The sequence below is a fragment of the Neopelma chrysocephalum genome, unplaced genomic scaffold (genome assembly GCF_003984885.1).
Source record: "Neopelma chrysocephalum unplaced genomic scaffold, ASM398488v2 Primary Assembly neopelma1_91, whole genome shotgun sequence".
Lineage (NCBI taxonomy): Eukaryota > Metazoa > Chordata > Aves > Passeriformes > Pipridae > Neopelma > Neopelma chrysocephalum.
In genome coordinates this window covers 1,594,068-1,606,565 of record NW_020897753.1, presented here as the reverse complement: position 1 = coordinate 1,606,565, position 12,498 = coordinate 1,594,068, and the positions used below count along the sequence as shown (strand labels likewise).

At 36.8% G+C, this 12,498-nt stretch overlaps 1 protein-coding gene across 4 annotated transcripts in view; it reads right to left on the bottom strand.

Annotated features, from left to right (window-relative positions):
* The window catches only part of TASP1 (taspase 1), a 76,659-nt gene that overhangs the window by 38,088 nt on the left and 26,073 nt on the right, over nucleotides 1-12,498 (bottom strand). For all 4 annotated transcript variants that reach the window (XM_027693353.1, XM_027693350.1, XM_027693351.1 and 1 more), the window contains 3 exons: nucleotides 9,867-9,973; nucleotides 2,921-3,040; nucleotides 1,907-1,985 (listed from right to left, as the gene is read on the bottom strand). In XM_027693353.1, coding sequence (XP_027549154.1) covers nucleotides 1,907-1,985; nucleotides 2,921-3,040; nucleotides 9,867-9,973 — 306 coding nt within the window. The remainder of the gene's footprint in view (nucleotides 1-1,906; nucleotides 1,986-2,920; nucleotides 3,041-9,866; nucleotides 9,974-12,498) is intronic.

Genomic DNA, 12,498 nt, shown 5'->3' with positions numbered 1-12,498 from the left:
CTCATTTAGAAACCTAAAGAGAAGGGTATAACCATATTACAGATAGAGTCTAGTCTGATTTGAGCTACACCAGTGGTGATCTTCTCTGAGGAAGCACTGTCGACCCTGGAGCTTTCCAAATCAAAGCATCTTCTAGACTTTAGACAGCACCTTTATTTTCTAAAAATATCCTTTAACAGCGATGTATGTTAATGTATCATTTTCTTGCTGAGCCATGGCAGTTTCACCTGAATATTTGCAGATGTTTATGCCCCCATTTCCAACTCCTCCTGTGATCCAGCCAAGTACTAAGTTTCATTCTTTCAACTTTTCCTATAACTTAATTTTTCCATCCCTTTACTTCTTAATTAAATTCATGGTTCACATTGTTGGATGTTCATATTTTAAACAAGAGTCAGGCATCAATATATTTTAAAACTGCACTAAACATAAAGTACATTATAAAATAAAACATTATGAGCTTCTGAAAATGGAAAAAAGAATGGTATTGATTACAGAGGAGTTCTCACTTCCTGTAAACATTTCTATCTCCCTCTCTCTCACAGACATACACACATTTACTTTAAAGGAAAACCAGAAACAAGAGTTTAATTAAACACCACTAGTCTGAATTTCAAATCAGGGAATAAACAGATGGCCATGCTTCATAGAGCACCAGCAGGCCACTTCAATTAACTGGGATTGGGATCAGGGTCATGTCATGGGAGCTAGAAGATCTGAACCAAAGAAACATACATATATATGTGTGTGTGTGTGATAGTTATAAATAGTATAACATTAAAGTATTTACCACTATATAAAACTGGTACCAGTAAAAAGGGAGGAGGCTTCTATTTAAGGTCATCATTAAACCCAGACATCTCCTCTAAGTGCATCAGTAGTTGCATAGACTTCAAATCCAGCTGACTTTGTAAAGAAGAGCTTAAAAAAACTAAATAAAGGTGTCCTTCTCAGCTTTTCTACAAACAATCTCTATTACTGGACTTACACTCTCTAATTAATAGGGTCCCCAATATTCAGATATATTTCCTTACATAGGTAAGCATTTATTAAACTAAAATCAGTATAATACTAAATTCAATTCCTTGAGTAGAATCATCTTCTGACACTTCTGTGTTCAGTAGAACTTTCCCCTGAGTCAGTACTAAGAAGGATATTTGCTATTACTGACATTGAACTTAAGGGTGAACACCTACACAAATTTTCAACAGTGTAAGGGAGATGTAAATGCAGGGGAAATTTGAAAGGTGTAAGACTCCAAAAGCAACATAGGATATTTCTGATGCTCTTGAGCCTCTCAAATTTTAATTCTACACCCTGTTACCTTGTTCCCCCCACTATTTCTGTATCAGGACTAACTCTGCAATGCCCATGGGATACCACTGACATCACCTAAATCTGAACTCTGCAGATTTCCTTCACCTCTCCCTGTACTGAAAGCTGATAACTCTGACACTTATTCTAACAATTTGGTTTTGCCTTTTCCCTTTCCTTTTAAAAAGAAAAGAGAGATGAACAAATTCATTTAAATATTCACTGGAAATAGGAATTACATATTTTGGAGGGAAAAATGCTGTTTGCAGCATTTCTGTATCCAAAGGACTCTCAAATTATCTTAGTCCCTTACAGAAGGCTTCCAGTCACAGAAGAATTCTGCATTTAACACAATATTGGGTTTCTTCACAGGAAAAGTTCCTAAATACATAAATACAGCACATCTTGGATTTAAAGACAGTACTGACATATATTTATATGCAAATAAATGATACAAATGTGGAACACAGTCTAGAAATAACGTTGATACTTGAATCCACCATTCACAGAAATAATTTATTTGGAATTTGCAAATTAATTACATTACAGAAAGATAGCAACGTTGTTAAATATTTATAAAAGTAGTAAATACCTGAAGTACTCACAGCAGTGGAGTAAGGGGTATGAGCTCCTGTATTTTCAGCCCAGCAGCCACAACCATAAAGAGCTGCCTGAGGAAAGAAGTGCATCATTCATAAATTTTAAGTATACAAGATTTCTGGTTTGTTCCCTTTCCTTAAAAAAAAAAAACAAAACAAAATTTCAAACCAACAACAACAAAAAAAGAAAGCCAAGAAAAATCTAAGTATTAATACAAAAAAATAAGAAAGAAAGAACATCATCAGTGTATTGCAATTCCAATCCGTTTTGCTACATCCTCTTTTACTGTTCTTCAGATCTGAGTGTTTGCCACAGACCTATGGCATTTTAACCTAACTTACCAGAAAAGGAGGGTACAAATATCGCTGTTCATATAAAATCTCTTTCACTCTGCTATTCTAAAAAACCCAAAAACTCTTAAATACATTTCAATAGAGAACTGCTTTTAGGACAGTGGCAAAAGTTAACCAAAAATACAGCTGTGCAGCAATGGAGTACAACATTTTTGATGCACCTCAAAATTCCCTCACCTAATAACAGTAAGGTGACACACCAGAAATATAAATATCATAAATCTGATTAACATTAATAATAAATAGAAATAGAAATTACGTGTAAACATAAAAATAAGTAAAAGTAGCACATCACAAATACCTTCTGTGTTAATGCCTTTGTCACTTCCACCAATTCACAAGATCATATAAAAATTAATTAGGACAGCTTTCCTAAATATTGAGGGAAATCTTACTTTAAGACTCTTAAGCATTTAAGAGACTATTTGTGGTATTAAGGAGGTATTTAAGCCCAAGAAATTAACTTATTATTATCTCTGGCAAAAGGTAACTCACTACAGAACATCCTCTTACCCCTCAATGTTTTACTACACTGATAGAGGACACCAAGAACAAAAACTGCATTTCAGTGAAGTGAAAATGCCTTCAGCGGAGAACAACAGTTTGCTGTCACTGAATGGTCAATACCAACTAAAAAATTGCCTAATAATCACCTGACCAACTCTTCCAGGATGCTTCAGTGCTAAACCTCCACTGGAGACAGCAGCAGCAACATTTCCTTCTTGGTCAACAACAACTGCGCCAACTGTATCCAACGTTCCTGAGTCGTTCTCCTGCAGGACACACAAACAGGAACAACTAGTAAAAACAGTATATTAGAGGCAGATGATACTTAGGAGTGTGCAAACTACAGTACACAAAACCAATCACAGGCCTAGCAACAAAATGGATTTGTTTTCATGCACATTGTACCGGCTGTGCTGCCATAAATCTTCCTAAAATGCTCTCTTGCCTCAGACAGGACCCAAAGAAAAAGAAGGTAACAAGAAGGTAATAACCATCTCAGAACTCATCCAACACTTAAATCACCTGCCTTTACTCACAAAAGTGCCAAAAATACTCTTTTTTTAGTAGTGGCCACTTGTCCACTAAGAAGTGATTCAGCAACTTACTCCAAAGATCCCATATCAAAAGGCCTTTCCCAAAAGCTTCAAGATGGAATTTTCAGAGGCTCTGATCTTTAAAGATGTGTGATTAAAAAAACAAACACACAGAAAAACAGCAAAAAACCCAAAACAAAACAAAGAAGCTGTTTACCATGTAAAGAGAAAATTCTGATATTCTGAGTGAGACAATAAACAGAAGCCTTGAGAAGAAATCTCCCTTAGGTCAGATTCTTTCACCAAGATTTTTTTCTCAGTTCAGGAATCTTTAGTGGGTGAAACAATTTAACTTTTGCTCATTAAAAAAGAGTCCTTTACCATCACTTCTGAGGTAGATCTCCCCCTCCTAGGAGCAAGGGTCTTCCAGCATTCATTCGTGACTCAAGCTCTCTGTCTGCTGTTCCACAAACACTTCTGCTCTCTCCCCTTGGATCTTTGTGTCCTTCCCCTCTTCCTTAATACACCGTGTTCAGTCACTCTTAAAGAAAGAGCAGTTTTCCCCCCTCTACCTGGGTTTTCCCTGGATTCCCCTCTCTGCAGAACCCAGGGCAAGGCACCCTGACTTCATGCCCAACCACACACACACTGCATGCAGTGTACAGAAAATAAAACTAATAAACAAAACTGATCCATCATCCATCACATACTCCAAAGGTGCACACTGCTGCTGCACAAGCCTCAAGCCTCTTATATAAACCTACCCAACGAAGGATATTAAGCTTTTCATATAAATGTGAATTTTTTGCACTAGGATCCAGAGGGAGGAAGAAAAAAAAATACACCCAGCTACTCAACTTCAAATTAGCGAGTTCCCACCATTAATTAGAATTTCCAATGTCACTTATCAAGTAGGATTTTTAGGAGTCCTACACTGATGATACTCTGGCCAAACTGAAGAGAAAACACTTGAGTTAATACTTTGTCAGTCCTAAAAGGAAAAATATGCAATGCAGCACTACAGTATCTTTCAAGCAACTGGAACTCCTAAGCAGGAGTGTCATCCTCAGTTTTTATTCAGAGTAACAGTAAGTTTTTTCTCTGCACCTACACCTAGATCTTCCTTAACAAGTTCTACTCTCAGAAGCTGGCACTGACCATATTCAATATTAACACAAGCAGATGGATGTCCCAACAGCATAACAGAGAAACTGCTTAAAGGAAGAGGGGTGAGAAGTTATAGACCCATGGTCTCAACTGGCACTGGGAAGAAGAGCAAGTTGAAAAGCAGAGGAAGGAAAAAACTAGGATAAGGAAAGTCAAAAGGAGTTTTGAGGACTGTAACAAAAGGGATAAGGAAAGTGCATGCTCCCTTGATTGAAAAGGTGAAAGAAAATTAAACAACCCTTCCTTAACATCTTGTGTGCAACTGTATTTCTCAACTCCCGGGACTTGCAGACACCACCTAACTGAGGGAACATTAACCCACTTTGAACAATACTTATCAGTGGATTCAAAAGGTCTTAAGCAGCAGAGCAGGCTGCTCACTGGAGGTGCAGACTCCCATCCTTGGGAGGTTTTCAAGAGTGGACTGGACAAAGCTCTTCCCTACATGAATTCTCCTATAATTTCTACATAGAGAAGAACTACTAATATGATACAGGTTTTGTTGTTCCTCCCCTGCCCCCTTTTATCAAAGGAAGTTAATACCTTCAATGAGAAACTTGATTAATAGACAACTACAGATATGAAAATCAAGCCTGTCAAAGTTAGGAAATACCAGACTTAAAGCCACCTGTGCAATCTTAATTCCTATTAAAATCAAACATTTAGGGCTTCTATAATGAACAGAAATACATCTCAGAAGGATGATCAGTAAGTTTTTCATATCATCTGACAGCCTAGGAAAAAAATGTTTGCAGCCTTCTTTGCAGCATGTGTAAAAGTATCTGCTCAATCTGCCATCCATCTTCTGCCTTAGCTCTCACACACATAAAATATTTGCCTTCAGTACCTCTATTACTAATTTCTTTCTTAAAAAGATATTTTAATCAAAAATCCACAAGCATTTACAAGTATATGCTAGATGGAAACTTTCTTCACCATTATTTCATTTCAAAGAGGATCTATTTCCCATCAGTATGTGCCATCAATTCAGTGGTAATTTGCTTGCTTTGGCTTATTTTATTTTTAAATGGGGCAACTAAGGAGGTTGGAAACCTTTTCTAAGGGAAGCATTTTTAAGGGAAGGTTGTGTTGGCCCACATAACCCTCTGAAGGAAATCTGCATCAGTCAAGCAAAGGAATTCCATATTTTCCTTCTCAGTAATGTAAGTTTGTTAGGGTTTTTTTCTGTGTGTGTGTTCAGAAAAAGATTCACTGATACACAGGTGATGTTATATTTATCCTTGCTCAGCAAACTGAAAACCCCTGGGGACCAGTTCTACTCCATATCCCACGGGAAAAATACACTGTCAGATCTGTTCTAGACTTACTCTGTTTGCTCCCATTTCAACATTACTGACTTCACACACTTACAAGTGATACCATGAATCAATTCTATAGTTTAGGACTACAAATCTAATACATATGTAAACTGTACTGTCAACCCTATGACTTCTGAACCAGTAAATGAAGAGTTTGTCACAATTTAACAAAGGAACTTCCTATATGGATCTCCACACAAAAAGGCATCATGTGCCTGAGGAGTTCCAGGAAGGATACACCTGGTGAGAAGACTTTCAGTGTCACACATTTCATCTCTTCAAACCATAAGGATGTTGAAGAATACATAATCCTGTCAAGCCAGTATCAGGATAATCAAAGCAAGTATGTTAAACACTACAATTCACGAAGTCTAAAATAAGCCCAAACTTTACACGGGTCCAACAGGGACTAAACAAGACCCAGCTTGCCGGTCCTTATCTTTTTATGTATTTGATTTATTAATTTAGCACCTTAGATTTAAGAATTTTTTTAGTTCCCCAAGAAAACTTGATTATTACTTGGTGATATCTGCTAACGAATTCCATATCTGACTTCAGCTAATAATTTATACAAGCAGGTCCACTGCAAAAGCAGTTTGGGGGTTTTAACAATGTAGTATTGCAAGCTAAAAATCATCTATTATGTAGTTAATATTTTGCATGGAAACAACCAAAGGTCAATGTGCAAAGTAAGACCTCACATTACTTAATTAATTTGCACCTTGTGACAGGAAAGGAAGTTAATTTCATGAAACCATGGTCCAAATACTCAAACTTTGTTAGGAACATGGATTCAAAGCAGGAGGGTGCTCATCTCCACAAATGCAGAGTTCTATCAAGTATTTTAGAGATCTCATCCTTCCCTTTTTCTGCACATAAAAACCCCATAAACACTCATCATTATATAAGTCCCTAAGGAAGGAATTAACAATTTAGGAGAGCTCTACCCAGTGCCCACCAGAAGATTCTACACCCAGGGCCTTTTCTCTCTCAATTTGAGATTACTTCTCACATAATTCCAGAACAATTACCATCAAAACGTATCTACGAGTACAACTGACAAAATACCAAATTAATCAGATTGAAGTAATTAACATCTATATGCTATTACCCAATCATCTAATCATACAAAGCTCTATGAACAACCCCAGCCTTCCCAGCTTAACAGTAGTTTGGTGTATAAAGAGAACATTTTGTCTGACTTCCACACGCAAGATTGAGGGAATTATTTCATACCATATTTCCACAGATGAGTTCTGTTGTTTTGGTTTGGTTTTGTTTTCACTAGAATGAATGAAAAGTATTTAGGTTTCTTTTCCCATATTAAATGGATTTTGAAGCGTACTTCTGAAGTCTATGAAGTATTATTATCAAAGGCCATTTCAGCATGAATGTGGGATGGAAAATTTCTTTCTTTTTTAAGGAATAGGAAACATATAAAATTCAAATTCCTGTTCAAAATGCAACACTAAATAAGACAGAGTAGGATTGCCATAGTTGGTTGCCACACTTACTACCACCTGCACATAAACATTTTCTAAATATGTTCAGTCTTAATACAGTAGTTGAAGAACAAGAAATTGTTGATTCCATTCATATAATTCAAACTGGGGTACAAATACTTGGTTATATACGTTAAACAAGATAAAAACCAAACCAGTTTTATTAAAACTCAAACTAAATAATGTTATTTATGGAGTTAAACAACTAGCCTATAAAATACTAACTTATAAGCACTAACCTATACCAAAAAAATCATGTGCACTGGAAGTTCTTAGTGCCACTTATTGAAATAAAGGAGAGAACAACTCCTCTTACAAGTAACTTCAGCATAGCTGTAAAAGAAATTTGTAATAGTAGAAGACAAAATAAAATTAGGGCTTTTAGGCAAATTCTTCTAAGTTATTTTCAATGACAATTTCCTCTGGTAAAAGACAGGCTCAGAGTAAGAAGACAAACATTTACTCCTGGTATTTACTGGTGCTTGGGGAGAAGAACTTGAGAATGGCATCTGGCTGAATGAACACATCATAGTCACTCCCCCTATGAGTTTGTTTAGTTAATTCACACACAAAAATTATTTCTTAACTGTGTAAATTGGTAAGACTATACAACTTGAAGTCTAAATTTTTACACCTTCAAAATGGTGCAGTTATTAATGGATCTTCCCGTGTGCAATCATACAAACCCCCTGCAAATCCTGCATTGGGTCAACAATGGAAAACAGAGCAAACAGAAAATTCCATTTACTCAGGAAATAAAAGTCCTTCAGTAATTTAAACTGCCAAGTTTTTCCATACAAGCCTTGACAAATTTAAATAGTCTCTCATTCTTCTTGAATGAGAGAGTTTTATTGAAAACTAATTTTTAAAAGTGTATTTTCTTTTTTAGCTGGTGACATTTAACAGCAGCTAAAACTTCCAAGTAATTTCAGTCTTTTTGGTCTGCATTACTACCTCTCCACACCAGCCTTTTTGTTATGATCTCCTTTCAACTTCACCTTTGTTAACATCCTTTCTACCTTGCTCTCCTCCCAGCTTGCAGTACTGGCAACAGAGGGACATAAGCTCAGCTGCAGCACAGAGTCAAACTACATAATAAAACAGCCCTGAAGTCCTGCTGGAAAGGACATTCTGCAGCTCCAGAGAGGAACAGCAAACAAAAAAGTTACATGAGTATCTATCAATTAAAGGTTAGCTTTGACAAGAAGATTGACTTTTAATTATTCAAATATTTAAATGGTTCTAAATCAATTCTTTTTAAACCTTTTCTGAGAGTTTAGCTTTGACAGTGTGAGTTTTGGGACGACAAATCACGTGCCTAATCTTTGCTAAATGACCTTTTTCCAGTAGCTTGGAGAATTATTCTATTTTTTTTTTGTTGTTGTTGTTAATTTGATTTTCTGAAGGGGAAAACAGACAGGATGTGCCCAGCAAGCTGACAAACCCAGTGTGTCGTGTTACTGGATTACTTACCAGCGAGTAGAGAGTTCTATTTGATCATCTCCTTTACCTACCACCACTGGCCTTTGGGGATCTCCCACAAGTGCTGCACAGGACTCTGGAGCCCTTGAAATTTCAAATTGCAGGTTGGTAAGCTCATGCATTGGCATTTGTTTCAAGCATTGACTTGCCCCTTATTACATGAACATCAATACTGTACAGAGACCCCTCCTCCCTCAGCTACACTTCAACATTTAGTTTCTCAAGGAGGTGTGTGAAGTAAACGGGAAAGATTCCAAACAAACAACTAACTTCCCCCATCCCCTGCAATCCTTACTTTCTTTACAGGTCTTATCTCCTTGAAAATCAAAAAATTAGCACCATGCTAGGGAAGACTTCTAGTCTAAGAACATAGGAGAAAACTGCTTAATTTATCACTAGTTTGCACTCGCACAGACTACAGAGAATAAAGTTTTTTGCCAATTCTCTGGGATTTATACATTATTTATACCTACACAGTGGTCAGACAGCTTATCAAAGTGGCCAATCTGAAAAGTCCACAGGCCCCAAATAAAGCACAGGCATTTAATTTAATGAGCTATACTCATTTAACACAAATACCGTGAATGACATTCTCCCAGGTAACAAAGGCTCTACATTCAAACTAAGAGGGGAACAGAGGGAATCCTGGTAGTTTTGTAGCACAAGTAATATGGGCCAGGTCAATGCTAGATGCATGCACAGATGCACATGTTTACCTACCTGATATTTCAAATTTCACCAATTCCAGCTCCATAATGCAGCGCGCTCAGGAAACATTAAAAAGTGGGAAACAGGGACAGAGATCCCAAGCTAAAGAAAATGTTTTGGTAAATAATTATCTGTTTGTGTTCACATTTGTCACATTTCCAGTTGAAAACGAGCAAAAGTATTTTTCTTAGCATAAACAAGGTACAAAGTGTATGGTTTGGTTTTCAAAATAGCAAGGCAGAAAGTTTCAATTGCAAAAAGTTATCACTGTATCAAGGAGAAGTGGCTTCTGAGGCTACATTAATCTTACTTATCATATATGACAAATTTATTAGCAGTCAGCTGTAAGTTGAGGATGACACAACAGAAACAGGAGCTAACCTTTTCATTTGATTGTCTTCTTTTCTTTAGTTGAATGAGATCTGTTTCCACCTTTTCGGCCAACTCCAGCTTCCTCTTGTTCCTCTTAAAAGCTGCTAAACTAAACCCTATAAAAATAGTTCAAAAGCAATAACTAAGTAAAATTTACTTAACTCAAGGAAATACTGATAAGTTGACATTTTGAAGGACATATCCCCCACTTCTTTACTGACGCAAAAAGCATCAATAAAAAAGCCAACAACTAAGTATTTAATTTTCAGTACAAAATGTTTACATCTTTTCCTAAGTTAAGAAGCTCTACTATTGTTGAGCAACAGTGATGAATAAAATATCTTGCAGAAACACACTGGTGAACACATGGAAGCTGTGCTGGTCTAAATCTCTCTGGTTGGCAAAGCAGCAGCACTGCACAGAAAGGAACAGAATAAGTGGCTTGTGTTAAACTTATTGTTTTTGACTGCTGACAAGTAAATAGATACCATGTGAGCTCATTCTGATATCCATAAACTTAGGCTACTATTTTATTACCTTAATTGCATATGTGTATGCTTACCAATATATATTTAAAGCCACACAATAGTCTAGCAATAGTTTTATGTTCCATAATCCAACACAGTCTAAAGACCACCTAGGTCTTGAAAAGGCAAACATGTATTTTCCACATCTAAGTCCCACATTCAGAAAGGAAGTGTTCTCTAAAGTGGAGTGAAAAATAAAATTGTTATGCTTAGGAGACCAAAATGACATGTTCCCATTTTAGAAGTTTCAGTTCATGAAAAAATTGCAGATATTGATATGTTTAGTTTAAATTAGTTTTGACTCTGTATTATGTACAGATTGTTTTAACATCCTCTGTAAAATGTAAAGAGATGGGGGGAAAATGTCTTTTGTCACTTGTTTAATCACACCAAATCAAGCTATTGGGAGAGCAGAGTAATTTCAATTTGTGACTTACACAAGGAAGGTTTTCTACTTAAACTTCAAAAAATGGCATTTTAAATGAAATTCTGAATATAGCTACATCACTATTATTCAGAAGACTGGAACAGCTGCATGAACAGTCTAGGAATAAAGTCAATATTGCAGAGCCAACAGAACACAAAGCTTTCATTTACAATTCTCAAAGTAACAGACAGTGAGCATTTTACTTCTTTGAAACTTCTCCATGCAGGTGCCAAATTCACCCAGTGAACTCTCCTTTAAACCTGTTTTTAAGTATATAAAACTGGACCTTAAACTACCCACAGTTATTCAAGTACATAACCTAAAAGTAATGAGAAAGCTGGCATTTCTCTACAAAAACCTAATGAATACCAGTTTCTTAAAACTGCAAACACATATTAATCTGCCATCACCAAGAAAGGAACTTGTTCTAATATACAGAGCTGATTAATGCAGCTACTTTGGACAACACATTTCTACATTTGAAATGAGGTCCAAGAGGTAAAACCCAAACACTTGATAAGGGGGAGCAGGTAAAGCACCATTTTAGTCAAGAACTAATTGGGGGTGGGGAGAAATAAATAACAGGCCTCACACAGAATCACTAACTTGTTAAACAGAAGCACCCCAAATAAACCAAGCCAGGACATTGTTTTTAACAGAATTTTTAAACAGGAGAACTTCTAAGTTGATGTGAGTTCACCAAGCACAGCAAATACCTGTGGGCAGAGCCACAGTGTGGGTGAGCAGGAATGGTGTGTGGCCTTGGTCCTCCTCAAAAGCAGGTATTACACTGGGAAAAATATGCCTAAGCCTGTTACCTGCTGCTGGCACTGCCTCCTGCCAAGTCATAAAAAAGGTGTATCTAGAGAGGCAAAACAAACAGGAGGGTGCAGGAGCCCAGACAGGCAAACCTGAACGTGAGCAGCTTTCCTTGCACTCCAGAACCCAATATTAGCAGTGTCCCGAAACCTTCTGCAGTATTTGCATGTTCCCCAGTTCAAAATATAGAGGAGACATGGACTAGTTCCAAGCTGCCCTTCCATCTGCACAGTGCTGCTATAAGGCCTCTTAGCAACTCCACTCCAACTACTCCTTGGAGTATTTATCCTGTTTCATTCACTTAAGTCCTCAGTCCTTTGGTAAGCAATTAATTTTCAGAGTTTACCTTGAGCTTTAAGATTCTATTTTTCCACAACAAAAAGCATCCTGAAGATTTGTTTTGGAGGATCTAATTGTGAGCAGTAACTTCTTACATGTATTGTTAATTCAAACTGGTATCAATAAGTTGGGAAATACAGGGCAGAAACCAGGTCACTATTAACAAGGAAGTTTGTCTATCTTGGTCAGACAGACAGATGAAGAAAGTTTTCTAGTAGGCTGGAAGAGATATTATGAGGTTGTTTAGTCCAATCTCCCCCCAAGAAAACAAAGCCAGTTTAAAAGGGCTGCATAAAAACTTGTCTGGGCCTCTGCTCCAGTATTTGATCAATCTCAGGTTTAAACAAATAATGTATTAATTCATACTCTTCACTTTTATTCAGTTTATCATGAAACATCAGACCTTTCCACCCTGTGAGGGAAAGTCAATCTAGTCAGACATCCCCTAGAAGGGAAATTCTTGTGCTCACACTACATTCAGCTTCAGGATAGTTATTAGGATTAACTTTCATCTGAAAGGTGAAGATTT